The sequence below is a fragment of the Podarcis raffonei genome, chromosome 8, assembly GCF_027172205.1.
Source record: "Podarcis raffonei isolate rPodRaf1 chromosome 8, rPodRaf1.pri, whole genome shotgun sequence".
Taxonomy (NCBI): Eukaryota; Metazoa; Chordata; class Lepidosauria; order Squamata; family Lacertidae; genus Podarcis; species Podarcis raffonei.
Genome location: NC_070609.1, coordinates 64,762,430 through 64,784,232, shown reverse-complemented (window position 1 = coordinate 64,784,232; position 21,803 = coordinate 64,762,430). Strand labels below are relative to the sequence as shown.

Below are 21,803 nucleotides of genomic sequence, written 5' to 3'. Positions count from 1 at the left end.
CCCTTTTTGTGCCCTGGTGGCACTGTTTTGATTGCATGAGCAATGGCACTCATAGCCTCCAACTTTGGAGCTATTGATTTGTTTACGCAGCTTCTTTGGGAAAAATTGAATAGGAATTTCCAGCCCCCTTCATCTTTTATAAAACTGGAGGAAGCTGGAGGGTCAGGGATACACTACACATAACTTTGTCCCATGTATGTTACTTGTTGACACAAGACACTGTTTCAAAGGAGATTGGATAAAATCCATGGAAGAGGTGAGGTCGATCAGTGGCCGTGAGTCATGATGGCTGCATGGAATCCTCCATATTCCAAAGGGAAATAGTCCTGGCTACCTTGGAGCAGACACAGCATGGCACTTCTTAATGGGTTTTCAGCTGAACTGCCTCTCAGAGGGACAAAAGAAAAAATGACAGCCTAGAAAATATCAGAACTGATTAACCATCATGCGAAACACAATAGCTGATTGCAAATAAGTAGGATGCCTGTCTGTTGCCAATACAAGCCTGGTGTGTGTGTTGGGGGATGGGGAGAAATGGTCTTAAGCTGACTGTGAGTCCACATTGGAATGGGCCTGTCTGCAGCTCCTTAAAAAAAAAGTCTAGAGGACGGATGCCACCACACACAAGGCTCTGCTGCCTGTAATGCTGCTTCTGCTTGTGCAGAATGGTGGGATAGCAAGTAGAGGAGCCTATGGGAGATGTTCCTTCAAGTACTTGACCGTGGAGAGGTTACTTTGGTATTTGCCGTTTTCATTTGCTCTTTTGCCAGGATAAAACATAGCTTGGGACCACATGCTTCCCAAACACAGATACCTGCATCCTACATAGGAAGATGACTTATCAGATCACTGGCCCATCAGACCACCTAGCTCAGTGTGGTTTACACTGACTGGCAGAAACTCTCCAGGGTTTCAGGCAGGGGTCTCTCCCCGTCCTACTTGGAGATGCTATTGGGAATTGAGCCTGAGACCCTCTACACGCAAAGCACTGAGCTATGGCACTTGCAATATTTCTGGCTCCTCTCACTTACCTGTCACAGATGGCAACTTCTGGCTTAGTTTTCTGGGGTTTGGTGATGTTACTCCGGTGAATCTGAAACAGCCCTGCAAGGGTATAATCTCCATCCAGCCTCAGCGGGGAAGAAATCCCCTGGTTTAAGCTCCCACTGGCACAGCAACAGAAGCCCCAAAGCAGCAAATACGAAAAGGGTGGGGGAGAGAGACTCATCCTGAACAGACCAGGGGAAGTCACTGTTGCAGCCACAAGGGCACTCTGCCTTTTGGGGAGGAGGAATACTGAGGCCAGTGTCCCTGAATCACCTGGGATCATTTGCATAACCCTGCACACCTGTAAAATGCCTCAGAGCAGAGGGTAAGATATACATACACAGGAAACTTTCCTGGAGCGGGGAGGCAGCAGGATGCAAGCTGAAAACCAAATTGTGGGGTTTAATTTTCCTAACAGACTCTGCAGGAGAGTTGAAGTAAAATGTGCCCTCTCCTCCTGGGCTCCTTGTGGAATAAAATTAGACCCTATAAACACTTGCAACACTCTTCGTGCCACCTCAGTTACAATCATGTTGGCCACATCATGTAGGAATGGATGCACTAGCGGCCTGTGCAAGTCTCTAGTCCTCAGCTGCTAAAAAAAACCCATGAAGCACCCAAAAGGAATGTATCATGAAAGACTGAAATCTTTTGGAAGATTGAAATGAAAGAGGAAGCAGCTGTGTTTTGACATGTTCACTGCCACACTGTTACAATGCCTGGTTTTTTGGAAATAATTGGCACTTCCACCATGCATGGGTCTATCGCTGGACTCTATGCTGCTCCATGTCTGCATGATGACATCCTCATCCAAATGCTGGCCTGTATTATTTCCCCACTTAATCCAGATTATGGCTTCCATGGAAAATCCAATAAGGAAAGAAAACATATGCAGAAACAGTGAATCTTTATTAAAAGAGGAGAAAATGGGGGTCCCCATGTGGGGGAGAACATGGGATGGTATTTTTTATGATGACACTTTGCTTTGCAGAATTTCTAATGGTATGTTTTGTAAAACACATAATACAGGTGAATGGTTAATCTTCCTCAATATTGTCCACACTGACTTCCAGCAACACTCGGGGGTTTCAGGCAGGGTTCATTCTCAGCATAACCTGGAGATGCTAATGGTGAACCTGGGATCTCCTGGATGCAAGGCAGATGTTCTGCCACTGAGTTATGGCCCTTTCCTTTAATTCTTAACAGCTTTGGGAAGGAGGGAAGTTTCAGCAGGGAATGAATGAAGAGGTGTGCTTAACCCTTGTCCCACCTGACACTGGGCCCTATCCAGCTATGCTCTACACAAAGTACGTAGATAGAGTCACTGAAATTAATGGACCTGTTTGTCATGGCCATGACTTTCAATGGATCTTCTCTGAGTGGGACTCTCTTCTACTTGAGTGGACTTGCTTTCTGTTTGCTGAAGCCCTTGGAGTGGCCACTGACTGGCCTGATTCAGGAGGACTCTCCTTATGTTGTTACTTGATGTCATCGTGGTGCAAAAACATGCATGAATCTGGGCACCACCAGTTATGGATCCTCTGTTTTTTTGCAGGGGATCCCTTCAAACTGAAGTGTAACAATCACAGAGACCCTGAGTCTCATGACACCACATAAATCGTGGTCCATATCTTTTTTTATATATAAAATATTTATTAGAGTTTTCCATTTTATACAAACAAAGAGAAAAAAGTAAAAAGAAAAAATAATAAAAACACATAAAGTTCACAACTTATTTTTCAGTAACATATTTCCCTGACCTCCTCATACCTCCCCTTCTTGTATTCCAGTTCAAATTATTTGTCCAGCAAATCCTTATCTCATAGCATTACAGCTAAAAAACACCTTATTTTCTCTCCAACATCTTAAATTATTGTAGCTTAGACTTTTACTTATAAAACACACACCATTTTTTCATATTCTTTTATACCATTACAGCTAGAAACCACTTGATTTCAATCCAACATCATTCAACATTCATTAATATTGCAGTATTTCTGTAAATAGTCCTTAAATTTCTTCCAATCTTCTTCTGCCGACTCTTCTCCCTGGTCGCGGATTCTGCCAGTCATTTCTGCCAATCCCATAAAGTCAATCAACTTCATCTGCCATTCTTCCAGAGTGGGTAAATCTTGCGTCTTCCAATACTTTGCAATGAGTATTCTTGCTGCTGTTGTAGTGTACATAAAGAAAGTTCTATCCTTTTTTAACACCAATTGGCCGACCATGCCCAAGAGAAAGGCCTCTGGTTTCTTCACAAAGGTATATTTAAATACCTTTTTCAATTCATTATAAATCATTTCCCAGAAAGCCTTAATCCTAGGGCACGTCCACCAAAGGTGAAAAAATGTACCTTCATTTTCTTTACATTTCCAACATTTATTATCGGGCAAATGGTAAATTTTTGCAAGCTTGACTGGGGTCATGTACCACCTGTATATCATTTTCATAATATTTTAAGGCATTACATGCCGTAAATTTCATCCCAGTGGTCCATAACTGTTCCCAGTCAGCAAACATAATGTTATGTCCAACATCTTGTGCCCATTTAATCATAGCAGATTTAACAGTCTCATCCTGAGAGTCCCATTTCAACAGCAAGTTATACATTTTTGACAAAATCTTAGTTTTGGGTTCTAACAGTTCTGTTTCTAATTTAGATTTTTCCACCTGGAAGCCAATTTTCTTGTCAAAATTATAAGCCTCCATTATCTGAAAGTAATGAAGCCAGTCTTGCACTTTGTTTTTTAGTTTCTCAAAACTCTGCAGTTTCAATCTATCTCCTTCTTGTTCCAAAATATCCCAATATTTCGGCCATTTGGCCTCCATATTGAGCTTTTTCTGAGCTTTCGCTTCCATTGGCGACAACCACCTTGGGGTTTTATTTTCCAGTAAATCCTTGTATCTAACCCAAACATTAAACAAAGTTTTCCTAACAATATGATTTTTAAATGCTTTATGTGCTTTAACCTTGTCATACCACAAATATGCATGCCACCCAAAAACGTTGTTAAAACCTTCTAAATCCAAAATGTCTGTGTTCTCCAGAAGCAGCCAGTCTTTCAGCCAGCAGAACGCTGCTGATTCATAATAAAGTTTAAAGTCTGGCAGGGCAAATCCACCCCTTTCTTTTGCATCAGTTAATATCTTGAATTTTATTCTGGGCTTCTTGCCCTGCCAGACAAATTTATAAATGTCTTTCTGCCACTTCTTGAAACAGTCCATCTTGTCCACAATTTGCAATGTTTGAAACAAAAACAACATTCTAGGCAATACATTCATCTTTATAGCTGCTATTCGACCCAACAAGGAAAGCTTCAAATTTGACCAAATTTCTAAATCTTTTTTCACTTCCATCCAACATTTTTCATAGTTATCTTTAAACAAATTCCCATTTTTAGCTGTCATGTTAATCCCCAGGTATTTCACTTTCTTCACAACAGTTAAACCTGTTTCATTCTGAAACTTCTCTCTTTCAGTCAATGTTAAGTTTTTCTCTAAAACCTTAGTTTTTGACTTGTTCAATTTAAATCCTGCAACCTGACCAAATTCTTGAATTAGTTCTAAAACTCTTTTGGTACTAGATTCTGGCTCCTGTAACGTCAAAACTAGGTCATCTGCAAATGCTCTCAGTTTATACTGTTTAGCTCCGACCTGTATACCTTTAACCAACCGGTCCCTTCTAATCATGTTCAGCAGGACCTCCAGGACCAATATAAAAAGCAATGGGGAAATTGGGCATCCCTGTCGTGTCCCTTTTTCTATCTTAAATTGTTCCTTAACCACATTATTTACAATTAATTTAGGATTTTGTTCAGAATATATTGCACCTATACCATTCTCAAAACCTTGGCCTACCCCCATACCCTGTAAGTTCTTTTTCATAAAACTCCAAGAAATATTGTCAAAAGCTTTCTCCGCATCCACAAATATCAGGACTGCTTTAGTGTTTATATTCACTTCTAACTTTTCCAAAATGTCAATTATGTTCCTCAAATTATCAGATAAATGTCTTCCCGGTAGAAAGCCCACTTGGTCCTTATGAATCTCTTCAATCAATACTTTTCTCAGTCTCTTAGCCAAAATGTCAGGAAAAATTTTGTAATCCACATTTAATAAGGATATGGGACGGTAGTTCTTAAGTTGAGTCTTTTCAGTTTCCGTTTTCGGTATTAGTGTAATATACGCCTCTTTCCACGATTCTGGTGCCCTTTTCCCTTCCAAAATTTCATTGCAGACTTCCTTCAAAGGTTGTAATAACCACTCTTTCAAAGATCTATAATATCTGGAAGTCAGCCCATCCGGTCCTGGAGACTTGCCTAGTTGCATATTTTGAATGGCACCTTCTATCTCCTGGTCAGATATTTTGCAATTCAACATTAGTTTGCTTTCTTGTGAGATTTTTTGCAATCCATTTGTTTTCAAAAAACAATCAATGTCCATTTCATTCTGTGGCCCTTGTGCATATAGTTGTTTGAAGTACTTCTGGAAGCAATTTCTAATCTCATTTGGATTATGTATGTCTTTTCCTTCTACTTCCAAATTTGTGATGGTATTTAATTTTTGTCTTTTTTTCAGTTGCCAAGCCAATAGTTTCCCACATTTATTCGCTGATTCAAATGTCTTCTGTCTCATTTGTTTAATTTTCCATTCTATTTCATCAATTCCATATATTGTACTTGATAAAGTTTTATTTCTCTCAAGATCTCCTGCGATTTTGGCTTTACTCTCAATTTTTTCTCCCCTTCTTTTATTTTCTCCAAAATTTTATCTTTTTTCTCATTTCGACTTCTCTTCTGTATTGCATTTTGTTGTATCAAGAACCCTCTCATCACAGCTTTACTTGCGTCCCAGATTACTCTTTTTTCAACATTTGTTGACATATTTATTTCAAAATAGTCTCTCAAAGTTTTTTGGGCCTTCTTATATACTTCTTCATCTCTAAATAGGGTGTCATTCATCCTCCATCTAAAGGTGCTGGTTGTTGTTTGCTTCATCTCCATCTTTACAGCGTTATGGTCAGAGCAAGTTTTAGGGCAGATTTCCACTTTTTTTTATCTTTGGTGCCATTCCTCTAGTAATCCAAATTTGGTCAATTCTAGTCCATGTCATCTTAGCTTCAGAGAAAAAAGTTCCCTCTCTCCCCAGGGGGTTCTTAGTTCTCCAGATGTCAATCAAGTCCATATTGTCAGTCATTTCAAAGAAAGTTTTTGGTAGTCTACCATCTTTGGTGACTACCTGTTTTTGTGCCTTGTCCATGTTTGTAGATACGACTCCATTCATATCCCCCATCAGGATTATATTATAGTCCAAATAGTCCAAAAGGGTCTCATGTAACTTCTTAAAAAATTCAGATTTCCCCTCGTTCGGTGCATACACCCCTACAATCAAAAATTTCTCTCCTTGAAGTTGAATTTCAATTGCCAAATATCTTCCTTGTTCATCTTTGAAAATTAATTTCGGTAAAAGTTTCTCCTTTGCGTATATCACCACTCCTCTCTTTTTGACCTTGTCAGACGAAATAAACTCTTGTCCCAATCTCTTGTTAGTAAGTATTTTCCTGTGTAGCCTCATTACATGTGTTTCCTGTAAACATATCAAGTCCAATTGTTCTTTTCTTAAAATATGAAAAACACCTTTTCTCTTTCGAGGGGAGTTAAGTCCATTACAATTCCAACTTAAAAGTTGCAGCACCATGGTAAATTACTTAGTTTTCCCTCCAACTGCACCAAGTTGTTGTTCTTCTTCTGGCGGTGGTTTGTCTTTCCCTGGGCCAGGGAGTCCAAATGATAAGTTTGCTATGTCTAGAATTCCTTTTCCTGATGCGTATGGCTCCTCGCCAGACTCCGCTTCCTTCTGTAAGTCCTCCTCGTGATCTTTCAAGAACTTGTCTTTATCATTTACTGTCCTTATTCTTATTTTCTTTCCTCTGTATTTGAAAGACAGACCTTGGGGAAATTCCCACTTGAAGAGTATTCTATTTCTTCTCAATAGAACAACCAGATCTCTGTAATAGGCCCTTACATCCAAGATATGTTTAGGTATATCCTTAAAGATCTCCACAAATGAGTCTTCAATTTCCAGAGTTCTTTGGTAGTGCAAATTCAAAATTTTATCTCTTCTTTTGTTCTTAAGGTGATCAAACAATCTCTTGCTTTATTCTTTCCTTGTCTTTTGCCAAGTCTAAATGCACTCACTATCTTGAATTCTTCTTTCCCCAGGTCCTGTTGCCAAAAATCTATTAGTTCCTTTGGAAGGAAGTCTACCAGATTGTCTTTCTCACTTTCAGGTACTCCTCTGATTCTTAAATTTCTCTCCTTTCTTTGTAATTCTATCATAGACAGTGTCAGGTCGTGTTCTTCTAATTTCTTATATACCGGTGGTATCTTCTCTTGAACGACGGTTGCAATTTCCTTAGCTTCCTCTGCTAACTTTCGAGTCGAGGCCGATTCCTCCAATAGTTTTTCAATGGACTGTGTATTAGAATTTACCTTCTTTCCCAGTTCATTAATACTTGTAGTGTTCAAATCAATTTTTGCTGAGGCCTCAGCTACTTGTTTATTTGTCTCTGCAACCTGTTTAGCTAATTTTTCCAAAGATACATCAATCTTGCCAAGTGCTTGAGCCAATAACTCTTCAGATGACATAGCTTTTGGTTTTACTTGCGAAGCAGCAGCTCCTGCTGTGCCTGCTGCTCCGGATGTTGAAGCCCTTCTCTGGTGTGTAATATCAGTCTTGTATTGTCTGCCAGACCTGGTGATTTTTTCCTGTGTCAGCTCTATCTTCCCTTTTCCATCTGCCATAACACTCTCATGCACAGCCCAAGGTCAGTCTCACGCCTGAAAATTTTGTTTTGAAGAGGAATTTTCCACAGCTTAGTTACTTAGTGGCTTAGTTGTTATTGCAACATAGTCTCCTCTAGGGGGACACACTTCCAACTTCACTTTGCAACTTTTAAAACAAATATGGTCTTTATAAGTCCCCAATATCTCTTAAAAGCCACAATTTCAATGTCCTTAAAAGTTACTTTCAATAGCAGTTCTAGAGACACTGTATCTTTCGCAGAGTTAAGTCAAAACTCTTTACCCTTAAAGTGTTGACAGTTCATCCCGGTAATCGGCTTCCCTGTCATAGGCAGTCCGTTCCCAGGTTTTAAAGACAGCAGATATACCTTTACTCCTCTTTTCTTGCAGGATAAATATTGCTCAAATTTCACCCCTCTGTTCCTGCAAACAGGGGGGAGATCGCATTTTTGGTGCTGGATTTTAAGCCTTTAATTGACGTCTTTCAAAGTTGCAGCTTTACAGTCTCTTTGCTTTGATCTATTTACAAGACCGGAAAGGCAGACTTCCTGTTTGTACCTTTCCCGTTTCAGTGCCAAATTTACTAAAATTTTTCTCGAAATAATTGCTTGATCCTACTCACGGGTAGTTTTAGCTTCCAATTGTCCAGAAAGAAATCAGCACTCTCCGACTATGGCTTGCGGCTTCACTCCGCGAAGAAGGGAAATGACTCTCAGCCCCGCGCCGCACACCCCCTTTCCGTTCCAGAGCCTTTAAAAAGGCTCTTTCGCAGCGGGGGGGGCGCAAATGGAGCCCGCCGAGTCTCCGAGTTCACAGGCTTCACCGCCTGTGATTTCTTCGGGTCCCCGCTTCGCTGCAGCGGCCAGACCCAGTCCCCGCGGAGCCGATTCCCTCCGGAGCTCAGAGGGAATCCGCCATTCGTCGCTGGCGCTGACCAGAAGTCTCATAAATCGTGGTCCATATCGAGGCAGTGCTAAAAAGTGGCAAGTGGCAGTGCCAAAAAGTACCAGTCTGGGACTATTTAGACTTCAGTCATTGGATACAGATCTGATCTGTGCTTTGATGGTAGCTGGTTGTTCCCTGTAAAATTTGTGGCGAATTCAAAGGGTAATCCCATTATTATTTCTTAGATCCAACTTACTTTTTTCTTTTTCCTTTCTCCTCCTGTGATGAGGCTGCATTTTAATATTTTAATGTTTCAATATTTTAATCTTGTTTTTAAGTTCTATTCATTCAACTTGTTTTTATTATTGCTTGTTAGCCGCCCTGAGGCCGGCCTTGGCTGGGGAGGGCAGGGTATAAATAAAAATTATTATTATTACTATTAAATTGCAATGAGGTTGGACTAGATGACCCTTGGGTGTCCCTCCCAACTCTACAATTCTATGTGGCCATTTGTTTAGCTTGCCTTCGTTTATTTTATTGTGTTCTGCTTTTATTACGTATTTTATTACGCTTTCGCGTTTCTACTGTTAGCCGCCTCGAGCCCGTTTGTGTAAAGGCGGGAAATACATTTAAACAAAACAAAACACAGCTGAGGGAAAACCTTACAACGTCTCCCACGATTTGCCTAGCTACCTTTCAATTCCAACCTCAAACATAAAAGTCTATTGCCCCGAAATCCAATTGAAGGGCTCCTATAATTTCCGGTGCTCCTTCTTATATCGGCTAGGCAACCATATGACGTCACGACGTTCCGAAACACGAAGCCGCTCTACCCGTTCCTGTCTCTATCGTCGTTTCCCGGCTCGCGAAAGGACGCGCATGCGCGCTAGCGGTCGTTTTGGAAACGCGGGCCGCCGCCGAGGCGAGGTGTGGGGATGGCGAATCGCCGCCTGAACCCGGCCAGCCTCCTCCGGCGGCAGAGAAGCCGGCGCCGGCGGCGAAAAGCGGCTCTGCAGTCTCTGCCTGCTCCGCCGGAGAAGAAGGCCCGCGGGGGGCCCGACGCCCTGCAGCGCTACGCCCGCGATTTCGCCCGCGGCCTCCTCTCCGCGCGGCCATCGCAACCGCCGCCAAGGAACGAAGGAGCCTCGGCTGAGGGAGAGATGCTGACGGCCGTCGAGGCCAAGGAAGGCAGAGCCTTTCTTCTCCTGCCTCAGGGGCAGGTGAGCTCGGAGAGGGCGTGGCTATGCAAATTCAGGACGCGCGCGGGTCCCCCTCCGCCGTTGGAGACGTTACCAAATAAGGGAAGGGCGTGGCTTGGGAGTAGAAGGGGCATGGGCTAGCTGAGGTGCCGCTCAGGGAAAGGGCGTGGCCAGGAAACGCAAGAGGCGTGGTTATGCAAATACAGAGAATGGACTCCAACTCATGGGTTCTCCATTGGGTGGAATAGCTGTACGGTATAGGCCAGCAACTTACACGGAGTTTGCATCTAAATTCTAAATCACCTCTGATCGAAATCCATTTGGTTCCATGGTGGGTGGGATTGCCAAAGTCATTTGTCCTAGAACCCTGCCCCCTTCTTCCCCCTTTTAAACTTTTTAATAAAAAAATTCTGAATGTGCACACATTAAATGCGCATAAGTTGCGGGCTTACTGTACAAGGAAGGATGTGTCTTTGTGGGGGTGTGACTAGGTAGCAGAAGGGGCAGGGGGAAGTGGGCAGGTAGATATGGAAGGGCTGTAGTGGTAGAGTATCTGTCTTGCCTGCAGAAGGGCTCCTATCTCAAGCCTTGAAAAGTCATTGTGTAGAATAGATAATTTGGAGCTAGATGGACCAATGGACTGAGTCATTATAAGTCAGCTTCATATTTCAGTCAGGCCTATATTCAGAACCATGCGGAATACTGTAGAATCTAACTCTGATTTTAGCAGAAGGATTGTAGCTCAGTGGTAGATTATCTGCTTTTCGTGCAGAAGGTCCTTGCTTCAGTCCCAGGTGGCATCTCCAGATAGGGCTGAACGAGACTCCTTGTCAGAAACCTTGCAGAGTTTTGTAATTGCAGACAGTAATAATCTAGCTGGACCAATGGTCTGACTTGGAATAAGGCAGTTTCTAATGTTCCTAGAACATCCTCTGTGGCCCTTCAGCTGTTCCCATCAGCTGGCCAATGATGGAAGTCCAACAGTACTTGGAGGACCAGTATCCAGCAAATGATTATGATATAATTCACCCTGAGACCCCAGAGTGGGTTACACCATTAAAATGTAATATTAAAAACAGTCTAGGACAACTTCTCTGGGTAATGTTAAAAGGGGCAGCCAGCATTTACATATTAGTTTGCTTATTTACAGTAGTTATTTTCTACCTGTCAGGCGCTGACATTCACTGGCAAGTGTTCCCTGACATGCCTGTATGGCTCTGTACGGGTGTTTGGGTTCAACATCGTTCCAGATCAGCCCCCGTATCACCTCTTCTCCCCCTACTCCCACTGTGCTCTCACCATTGAAGCTGTGGCTTATAAGGAGCCAGAAAAATCTGGGAAGGAAATGAAAGCAGAGGCAAAGTCCATCCTCCGAGCACACCTTGTGCCCCGAGGTAAGTTGGAATGGAGGGTGGGCCCTGAACTTGTTGTTCCTGTGAGAGGGTGACCTTGGATGTTTGAAGAAGAATATGATGTGCTTTGTGCTCACACAGAGCTCTGACTCTCGGGGATCAGATTGTTAAAAAAGGCTTTTGTGGACAGGCTGTCTAGTGTGTGTTTATATATACCCATGCGCATCCCTTGAAATTCTTTTGGATTTTCTGTGTGCAGAATAGATATCTTTGATGGGTATGATTTTGACCTGTGGCCCTTTGCCACAGACAGGTCATTTTGCTGTTCTTTGTTGCAGTCTGGTTAGGGGAAAACCCTGGATACATATAAATAAAATAATAAAAATTCACATCCAGCAGCTCTCCCTTTCAGCCTAACGCTGTTCACAGGGTGGTTTTGTTCGTTTCCTGAAATATTTTATATTGCTTTTTCACAAGCTGTGTTTAGTATTTTACACTAAAAGAAATGCAACATGTACACAAAAACGAGCCGTTTATAAATCACGATAAATACACATTTTAGACAAAGCAGCCACAGAAAATTTAAGTCCTAATTGAAAACATGCAGACTTCTCAAAAAACAACAACAAAAACAGCTGTGTTTGTGCTTCCCTAACTTCTTCTGGAAGAAGGTTCCAGAGCTTGGGGCCTGTTGCCAATAAAAGCCAAACCCAGGCTGCTAATGTCCGAACCTGTTGAATAGTAAGAACAGAGAACAAGATTGAGTAAGCCACAGTTGGGTAGCTGCCTTATTGTGAGAATAGCTCTGTGTGTGTATGCTTTGCTTCCCTGTGCTCTGTAGAAAAAGCTCATGTGCAAATGTGAAGACTTCCAAGACTGAGGCAGGCTCCACTGGAAGCCCTTCAGAACCACTGCAATTATTATGGTTTTCTGTCCTTATCACAATGGCCTTGAAGCTTTATGAGGGCCAAGCAGGAGGCTTACTGTCTCATTTGTGGTTTCATCCTTTGTCTTTCCAGATGCAAGATGCAAACTGATGAAAGACTTCATTCCTCAGTGTTCCATGATTTTGTTGGAGCGTCTGGATACTCCAGCGACTAGGTTCATTCACAGCTACTCAAATTTCTCCCACATATTCAAAGCAAAGGTGAGTTCCTTCGCAGAACTGATTGAGGATGGCCAGGATACACTGTAAGACCTGGTGTCATGTGTTCAGTCCCCATAAGCAGGGCCTCTACTTAATCCTCTTGAATTTGAGTAGAACCCTCTGTGTGATGGGAGACCCTGATAAAGCAAGATACAAGGGAAGGTCAAGGACTTGGTGGGGGTGTGATGCATGTGAGAACATGCCCTTCTTTACAGTTTGAGCATTCACACCTGAAGTCTGAAGACACCCGCTAATGAAAAATGCTGACTATGTGGCCTATATCAAATTTCTGTTTGGGCTAATTACATGGATTTCAATTGAGCTGCATTGGTCCTGGGTCTTGGGTATCCTTTTAGGCCTCTTGTGGGGATGAAGCTGCTCTGCTGGGCAATCAAGGCTTCCTTTGTGTTAATGTTTCTTGGATTTGGGGCCTTTTAATTTATCCTACACTTAGGCCTGAACTCCAGTGGATATATCCGCTTTTTGGGTGTTTGTCACTTAGCCAAATACTTGCTAGCTAAGGCCAATTTGCAATGAACATTAAGAGCCCTGCTGGATTCATCCAAAAGTCCATCTGATCCAGCATCCTGCTCTCCACAGGAGCCTCTCAGATGCCTCTGTGAAGCCCACAAACTAGTTATGAAGCCAAATGCCCCTTGAACCTGCTATTCCCTAGCTGTTAGTATTCAGAGGGATGCTGTCTCTGAAGTTGGGGGTTCTTAATACCTGCTAATAGACATACAGTCTAGCCTGCTCCCCCCTTTTTCTTAATGGATAAAACCACCTTCAGACAAATGCCTTCTCATTCCTAGAGACAGAAGGCTCCCAGTTTCACTCCAGAGGATACAGTGCTTGCATCTGTTGGTGCTGGGAAGCAAGACCCCAGGAATGGCCTGGTGATGTCGCAAAGCACATTGTCAGCAGTTGAAGAGTTAGTCCAAGCATGCCAAGGTGAGTAGCTTAAAGCTAACGTGAGCAAGGGTGAAGTGCAGCTGTAACCTAAATGGAGCAGTGCTTGTATCTGAAGACTTGTTAAATAAAAATGAAGCCAATGGGGCCCTCCTTTGCCCACAGAGAAAGAACTGGGCCAAGCTGTATTCTCTGATTCTGAGCTTGGAGGGAGAATCTGTTTCTGCTGTTGGTCATGTTAACCTCCTGTGAGATTACATGTAGCTGTGCCAGTTGCGTGTGTAAGTTCTTATTCTCGAATAATCATTTGAGATTGTAACTTCACTGGGGCAATTATGTTCAGATACTGTGTTTGTGTTTCAGATGAGGATGAAGGTTGCCCTATAGTCTTGGTTTGTGGCCCCAAAAGTGTTGGCAAGTCAACTTTTAACAGATACCTGATTAATATTTTGCTCAACAGGTGAGTTCTCTGGTGAAGGCTGCTATGGCTGTTTGCAATAAGAGAGCTTCTTTCTCCCAACTCGTTTCCTATTTTCCTTGGGTCAGGGGTGGCGGGTGCTATTTTATCTCCTCCCCATCGTGGGCTGTCAGCTCTCTCATCCTTGTCTGGCTATCCTGCCTTTGTTCCTTTTGCCAAAGCAGTCTCTAGCCTTGAAGGCCTAGCACTTATAAGCATGTATCTCTTAGATTTTGCAATGCTTCTTAATACTAGCTTCTGGAAACCACAAGAGGGGAGAGTACCCTCCCTTGGTCCTGCATTCTGGTTTGCCACAGGCATCTGGCTGGCCACAGTGAGAGAAGGATGCAGGATTAGATGGGCCATTCTGATCCAGCTCAGCTCTTCTGATGTTCTTATAACCATCCTGGTTGCTGACAAGAGCAGGTGGGTGGGGGGCTGCTGATCAGAATATTCAAATTTTTGCTTTAGCTTCAGGCTGGGTTTTCCAGTGATGGCAGTCAAAGGCATTCTGTTAACATTTATATCATTTCATCTTCTTAATTGTAGCCTTCCCTGCATTGAATTCTTGGACTGTGATCTGGGGCAGCCAGAGTTCACGCCTCCTGGGTGCGTTTCCCTAATTAACGTAACAGAGCCGCTTCTGGGTATGTGCTTTGGAGGCATTTTCAGAGTGATTTGAAATGTCTGGACGCCTGTTCTGAGTGGCTTTATTTGTTTTATTTATTTAACAATGAATGACTGTAAGAAAACCTCTAAGTGGCTTACAAAAATATAAAACAAAATATTACAGTTATCATTGAAGACAGGTATTGTAAATTATACCAGTGGTGATTAAAATCAACAGTAGCTAAAAGTAAATAAAATGCATGTCAACCTACTATGTACCTGAGTAGGCTGGCCTTAACAAAAAAATTTTTAGCAGGCGCCAAAAAGAGTGCAGTGAAGGTGCCTGCCTGATGTCAATAGGCAGGGAGTTACAGAGTGTAGGTGCTGCCAGAAGATCAGTTTCTTACAAGTGCAGAATGAGCATTATTTGGCACTTGCAACAGTGTCAGATCTGCAGATTGAAGTGGCTGACTGGGCATATACGTGGGGTAAATTGATCCTGCAAGTAAACTGGTCCCAACCTTCAGGACTTTGTAATAGTAATAATAATTCCTTGAATTTGGCCCTGGAGCAGATTGACAACCAAGGTAGATCTCTGATTTGTTACGTGCTGTTTTATGCTGACAGGGTCTCACTCCCATCAGAAACCATGCTGCAGCATTCTGTGCTAACATCAGTTTTTGGATGAAGCACAAAGAAAGCCCCACACAGAATTTACTTCCTGGTGTGAGTGGAGCTCTTCTTGGAGCACCAGCCTTTCCAAAGGGATCAAAACCAAACTGGAGCAATGACCTACTTTCCCGTTAGAGGTTGAGTCTAGGGAGAAAGGTCAATTACTTTCTGCACCCCCACCACCCCGTTGGGTGGATAAAGTGCTGTTGCAGCTCTTTTGAATATGTGCAGTTCTGTCAATTTCTTCTCCCCTTTTAGGTCCACCGTTCACTCACCAGCGTACACCGCGCAAAATGGTTTACTTTGGGGCAACCAGTTGTGAGCAGGACACTGAAAGATACATTGACACGCTGAAATACGTGTTCACTGCCTATGAGAGAGATGTTCCTCTGGTCATCAACACCATGGGATGGGTGAAAGGTAAGGCTGTGGGGAGCATGTGACTTTTTCTGCCATGGGGTCAACTGGGCGCAAGTTTGAGATCCTGTGTTGGCCCAAGGCGAGGAAGGTGGGGATATGGGGACTGTCACTGAGGCCCATCTCTCAAACTCTTTCTTACCTGGCCTTTTCAGTTGACATATCTCTTGCTTATTCTGCTTCTAGAACCCTAAGCTGTGCAGGGTACTGGTAGCCAATGTTATTGCTATTTAGAGTAGACCCATTGAAATTAGCAGACATGGCTAACTTTGACCCATTAATTTCAATGCGTCTACTCTGCATAGAACCCTTGACTCTGTGCGCCTCCCAAACCCCCAGCTTCTGGCTCTGGGGACTTCACCAGATTTGGAACATGGATGCAGAGGCAGCAATTGCAACCCAGTAAGGCTAGAACTGTGCTTGAAGGGAAGCTGGCACCTGCCCTTCCGTAAAGATCTCAACAAAGTGCACAGCGGAGGGTGGGGAAGGAAAGTCTTCAGTTGCTTTAATACAATATCCCTTGTCTTCTGGAATCTATTCTCAGTTTGGTATTTCTGTTTTTGTTTGCAAAGTCAGCATTGTCTGTGCTTGTTTAGAATTGCAGTACCGAAACTGACTGGCAGAGAGGGAATATGAGGTTGGCCCTGGCCAACTGATATGTTTTTCTCTTTATATCAGTCAAGTATATTCATGTAATTCTGGTTCTAAGCTTCAGATTCCATAAGAATGTCAGATACGTTTCAAAAGTGAGGAATGGCAGGTGGAAGACACAAGGTACTGAAAGTTGGGAAGAAGGAGCTATGCAGGGAACCCATGCCTTGAGCTATGAGAGTGCAGGATGTGTGTGCATTTCTTTAAGAAGGACCCAAGTTTCTCTCTTTTAATGGCCATAAAAATTGTGACTATGGAGGCAAAGCCTGCTGAAATTGCCAAAGTGTTTGAATCAGGTGGACTTGGGTGCCCTGCAAAAACTTTTTCTCTTTCTCCCTTCGGCTCAGCAGCTACAGAGGCCTGAAATGATGCGCTCTCGCTTGATGCAGCAGCTTCCCTTTGCACCCTATAACATGTGTTCCATCCTTTTCATTGAATTCCCACATTCCTGCACTGTTCAAACATGCTCTTGTTTTGTCTCCTGGTTCAAAGGTGCCGGATTGCTCCTTTTGATTGACATAATTCGGCTGCTGGCGCCTAGTCACATCGTTCAGATCAGTGCAGAAGACTTCAGGGACATGCCTCAGCTATCCCCAGAGTATATCCATTGCACTGCTGGCCTGCACACAAGAGGCAAAGCACTCCTCCGGCGCAAGAGCCTGAACGGGATGGAGGATTCAGGGCAGCAGGGCTTGGCCCAAGCAGGCTTCCACCCTCCACATCCTGGCCATCAGTTGCTGTGTGTCCAGCCAGAGTTCCCAGGAGCAGGGAACGCTGGCACTGGGTAAGTGCCATGCAATGGCATGTGGGGACAGGGGTGGGTGGGGTGGAGAGCAGGACAGGGTAAGGTGATACCTTAAGGCCTTTCCATGACGAGCTAGCCTCACTTCGCTGGCGCCTCTGCTTGCCTTTGGGAGTCCTTGACCCACTCTTTCTGCATCCCTTCCTGTCTCTCTTGTAATGTATATTACAAGCAGGTCACTAGCAAACTGTTGGCTAATAGTGTACTTGCAATAACAGCAAAAGAGTATTGTGACATTTTAAATACTATTTTTGTGTGTGTGTGACACTAGCGGGGAGGGGGGGCTCTGCCTCCCTTCTTCCTCCGCTTGTCAACCCCCACCATATTAACTTCCTGGAACAACTAAACCCTCTTTTCACCTTCCCAACCCCATTTCTGTGGCCACTTCTCTTTTCTATTCTGCAGCCCTCCTTTGCGCTGTTGTTCTCACCTTCAGTCCCATGTCCCTCCCCTCCTTCCCCCTCATAAGGCTGGCCAGAGAGTGTGCCTCTCTACCAGTCTCTGATTTATTTCTCATTTTGCTCCTCTAGACGCACCCACAGCAGTGTCCTACGAGACATGGCAATCTTGGCGTACTTGGGTCAGCTGCAGCCCCCAAGCGTGGAATCTGTGTTTCCTTTACACAGCCTGATACCCTATCAGGTAAATGTGCCTACGCAGCAGAGCTTTGTGTTAGTATTGTCGTTACAGAGGCTTTGTGTAAGCAGCCAAGATGCAGTTACCGCTTGGGAATAATAATAATAATAATAATAATAATAATAATAATAATAATAATAATTATTATTAATTATTTGTACCCCGCCCATCTGGCTGGGTTTCCCCAGCCACTCTGGGCGGCTTCCAACAAAGATGAAAAATACACTAAAATGTCACATATTAAAAACTTCCCTGAAGATGTCTTCTGAATGTCAGGTAGATGTTTATCGCTTTGACATCTGATGGGAGGGCGTTCCACAGGGCGGGCGCCACTACCGAAAAGGCCCTCTGCCTGGTTCCCTGTAACTTGGCCTCTCGCAGTGAGGGAACCACCAGAAGGCCCTCGGAGCTGGACCTCAGTGTTACCCTAAAGACCTTCAGAGGATTCTCTCTGTCCTGCTCTTTCAGCCCAGGCTGCTTTCAGTCCATCCAGCCTGGCATTGTTTTCTCTGGCAGGCAGCAGCTCTCCAAGGTCTCAAGCAGAAGCATTTCCCCAGCCTGGCTTCCTGACACCCTTTTGAACTTTGAAGATGTGAAGTATCTTGCATGTGCAGAGTATATACTTTGTCGCAGAGCTCTGCCCCCTCCTCCCTCAAGTATCCCCAGTAGATTGTCCCCAGGATATGGCATCCAGAGGTATTCTTCTGTAAAAATAAACAGGAATTCCATTTCTGGCTGGTGATGCCAAGCGGTCATTAGCAGATGTAGCCCACAGAATTTGTATAACTGAAACAAAGCAAATTGCTGGTTGAGTTTACGCTCTTGCTTTTTGTTTTCCAGGTACCTTTCAATGCAGTCGCCCTCAGAGTCATACACACAGACGTTGCTCCTGCCCACATCTTGTATTCTGTCAATGCCAGCTGGGTTGGCCTCTGCCAAGTGCCAGATCAGGTGCCGTGTAACGCAGATGGGCCGGTCTTGTTGACGCACACCCCTATTTGCAACTGCCTGGGCTTTGGTAAGTGTCTTGCATTTGTAGCACCCCTCTCTTCCTGCCCCACCCTAAATCCTTAGTCTTTTGTAAAATGAAAACAGTCCATGATAGTGGGAGTGCCCTTTCCACTGGGAACTGTTCAGAATCAAAAGGGGCAGCAATCCACGGCTTCGGTTGACCTTGGTAGATAGCCAAAATGTATACTTCCCACCCAGCTTCCCCTTCCCCTTGAGAGGGAGGACCTTGTCTAGCCAGGGCAGGTGATGCAGGACTACACAAACAAATCACACCCCCCCCCCCCCACTTTCGCTTGTAAGAAGCAGCATCCCCTCTTGCTAAGCTCTGTGGGTTGGCTACCACTATCTGGCTCATGTGCTCTGCCCCCAAAGTGCTCCAAATATTTATTCCAGTGAAATTATATCTTGACCTTTCTGAGGGCAATTTGCACTATTTAGATTAAAAATAATAATTACAGTATGTAATTAAAATAAACACTGGTAAAAAAAAGAAAAGAAAAACCAAAGCAGCAGCAGATAAATATGAACTAAAATATTGTGATTAAAAACCAAGTCATGAGTTCTCTTTAGCCCTGAAGTAGGTGTCTAGATTTTTGCAGAATGTTGCTAAAACGTCCAGAGGTAACCTTAGTTGTGCCAGCCTGCTAAGTGGTTCCAGAATACTCAAGGCTTGTTCTTCATATGCCCCTTTCTACAGGAATTGTCCGAGGCGTGGACAGAGACAAGAAGCTGTACCACATTCTGACGCCAGTAGCGCCACAGAACTTGCGATTTGTGAATTGCTTACTTATTGGAAGTATCCCTATTCCTAATTGCATCTTCCTGAACCAAGTAAGGACTCTTCCTTCTATCTATCCTGAACCTACTGCCAGCCAGAGCTATTGGAGAATCTGAGTTTTAATATTCAGAGGGAGAAAACAGTTTCTCACCCTCCCCCCATTTCTTTCCACGGTTCACAAATTCATACTGGCTAATGCTCACTTTGCTCCTAGTGTCCTATTGGCCTTAAAACCTTAGAGTGATAGATATGTCTGGTGTTTTGTTTTTTAAACCCAATGAGTCTTTTGGCATTTGCCACGTGTGTGTGTGTGTGTGTGTGTGTGTGTGTGTGTGTGTGTGACAGACACAAGGTGTCCTATAACACTGTCTTTTCTTTGTCAGGTGGGGATTGAAGGGGACATACCCTATGTCACGTCGGAGTATAACTATGACATTTCAGGTGCTGGGAAATTGAAATTGAAAAAGCATCTTAAGAGGAGAGAACATACGCAGCCATGAGCTCCAATCTAAATCCTCCTCTGCAGGAACTGATCAGCTCAGGAGACATAGCATGTTCTCAGGGGACCTTCCACAGGAGACCAGTTACAATTTTCACAGCTGAGAGTGTCATGCTGATCCACTGTCATGTTTTATTCATTTGTGTGTTTTCTTTGCATCCTAAAAAATTAAACTTTTGATATAAACTGCCTTTATGCCACATTCTTTGAGGTCCTTGGTGCAGGATTCACCAAACAGTGGCCCTTCTGAGTGTGGGTGAAATGATGCTTCTTTTCTGTTCCATCACTCTGGTTGTCATGTGCTGGCATGTGTTTCAGTTTTCAAGAGTCTGCAGCAATTTGGTATTTACTGTTCCTCTCTTCTCTGTGAAATTTGGTTTAGGCTACCAAAGATGTGGTGGTGGTGAATATCTGGTTTCAAACAAGAAATTACCAGGCTGCAGTTGCTGCCTGCAGAGGGAGCTCTGTCGCTCTTGCAGTGCAGTGAGCTTGAATGTTCTGGGTGCAGCCTTAACAGCCTTTTACCAAACAGCTCCGTGCTGAGAGGACTCTTGGCACAGGCCAGCTGGCTTCCTGAAGATGCTGTAGCTGCTGCTGCTGCTTTTGAGTCCCTTATTGTATTTGGAGAAGATTCAAGGGAGCCAAGCTATTTTCATTGAAACAATGCTTGGCCCAGGCCAGAGACCTCATTGATCCAAAGCTGCACTGCAGGAAAGGGATCTACTGCTGAGTCGGCTTGGTTTTTCTCAGGCTATGTAACATCCTTTGCCTACCTGGGCTCCTTTGGTTGTTTTGGACTACAATTCCCATCAGCCCCAGCCAGCACAGCCATGCTGGCTAGAGCCATTGAGACTTGTAGTACATCATAGTCTCTGTTTTTTCTCTTAAGATCTAGCAATTCAGTCTCATTTCCATTCTCATCCTTTGGGCCAGGGAACTATGCCTCACACAAGCTACTTTGATTTTAATCTAATGGTTTTAAGGAGCTAGCTGCAGACAAGATGTGGTTGAGATCATGTTGCTCAAGCTGCCTTATCGACTTATCTAAAGTCCTTTGGTTCTTGAACTTGCAGTTTTGAAATCCTAGATTTTGGTCCAAGAAGTTGGCCTTTGTGTGAACAGGCATCAGTGCACAGCTGGATTCAGTCATCTTAGTGTACAGTGGTACCTCGGGTTACAGACGCTTCAGGTTACAGACGCTTCAGGTTACGGACTCTGGTAACCCAGAAATATTACCTCAGGTTAAGAACTTTGCTTCAGGATGAGAACAGAAATCGCATGGTGGCAGTGCAGCGGCAGTGGGAGGCCCCATTAGCTAAAGTGGTGCTTCAGGTTAAGAACAGTTTCAGGTTAAGAACAGACGTCCAGAACAAATTAAGTTCTTAACCTGAGGTACCACTGTATACCTTTTAGATAGGGATGAGGAACTTACAGTTTTTAGATGTTGCATTAGCCAAAGACCAACGATAGTAGGATGCAGAGGACTCAATAGCAGCATTATTATTTATTAAATTTATGTTGTCATCCACTTTTGACTAGAGCATCTTCATTCCTCTGATAACATGGGCTCTAATCCGTGAAAGCTTAGGCTACAATAAATCTGCTAGTCTTCAAAACAAACCCTCTGGAAAGCACTGATTCTGGATCCCATATTATGTGAAACAAAGAGTCTTGTTGAAACTTAGGTACCGATAAATCTATTACAGTGTTAGAAACAGAGATATGAAAGTTAGGAGCTAAATGTCACCTTAAACTAGCCTAGGTTACAGGTGCAGCAGCAGAATGTCTAGGCCCACTTTTTTTTATATAACAAGAATGCAAGGCTGAAAATGAATGAACTGCAGCTAAAATATGTTCATTTTTCATATGGTCTAGTCCTTCCCCTGCCCACCTCTCTAATTTTCTTAAAAGGGTCTCTTCCCCAGTCTT

At 43.6% G+C, this 21,803-nt stretch overlaps 1 protein-coding gene across 3 annotated transcripts; it reads left to right on the top strand.

Annotated features, from left to right (window-relative positions):
- The first annotated feature begins 9,611 nt into the window (after positions 1-9,611).
- NOL9 (nucleolar protein 9) lies at positions 9,612-20,060 on the top strand. 3 transcript variants are annotated; one of them, XM_053400451.1, is made up of 12 exons: positions 9,614-9,955; positions 11,106-11,328; positions 12,306-12,433; positions 13,252-13,384; positions 13,706-13,802; positions 14,349-14,446; positions 15,339-15,500; positions 16,641-16,932; positions 17,481-17,592; positions 18,427-18,604; positions 19,295-19,428; positions 19,759-20,060. In XM_053400451.1, exons 1-12 carry the CDS (start codon positions 9,671-9,673, stop codon positions 19,873-19,875), a joined length of 1,959 nt encoding a protein of 652 aa, XP_053256426.1. In that variant the 5' UTR covers positions 9,614-9,670; the 3' UTR covers positions 19,876-20,060. The 3 variants fall into 3 exon arrangements, with proteins under 3 accessions (XP_053256427.1, XP_053256426.1, XP_053256425.1); XM_053400450.1 differs by having other exon boundaries at positions 9,615-9,955; positions 13,246-13,384; XM_053400452.1 differs by lacking the exons at positions 13,706-13,802; positions 14,349-14,446 and having other exon boundaries at positions 9,612-9,955; positions 13,246-13,384.
- Positions 20,061-21,803: the final 1,743 nt, after the last annotated feature.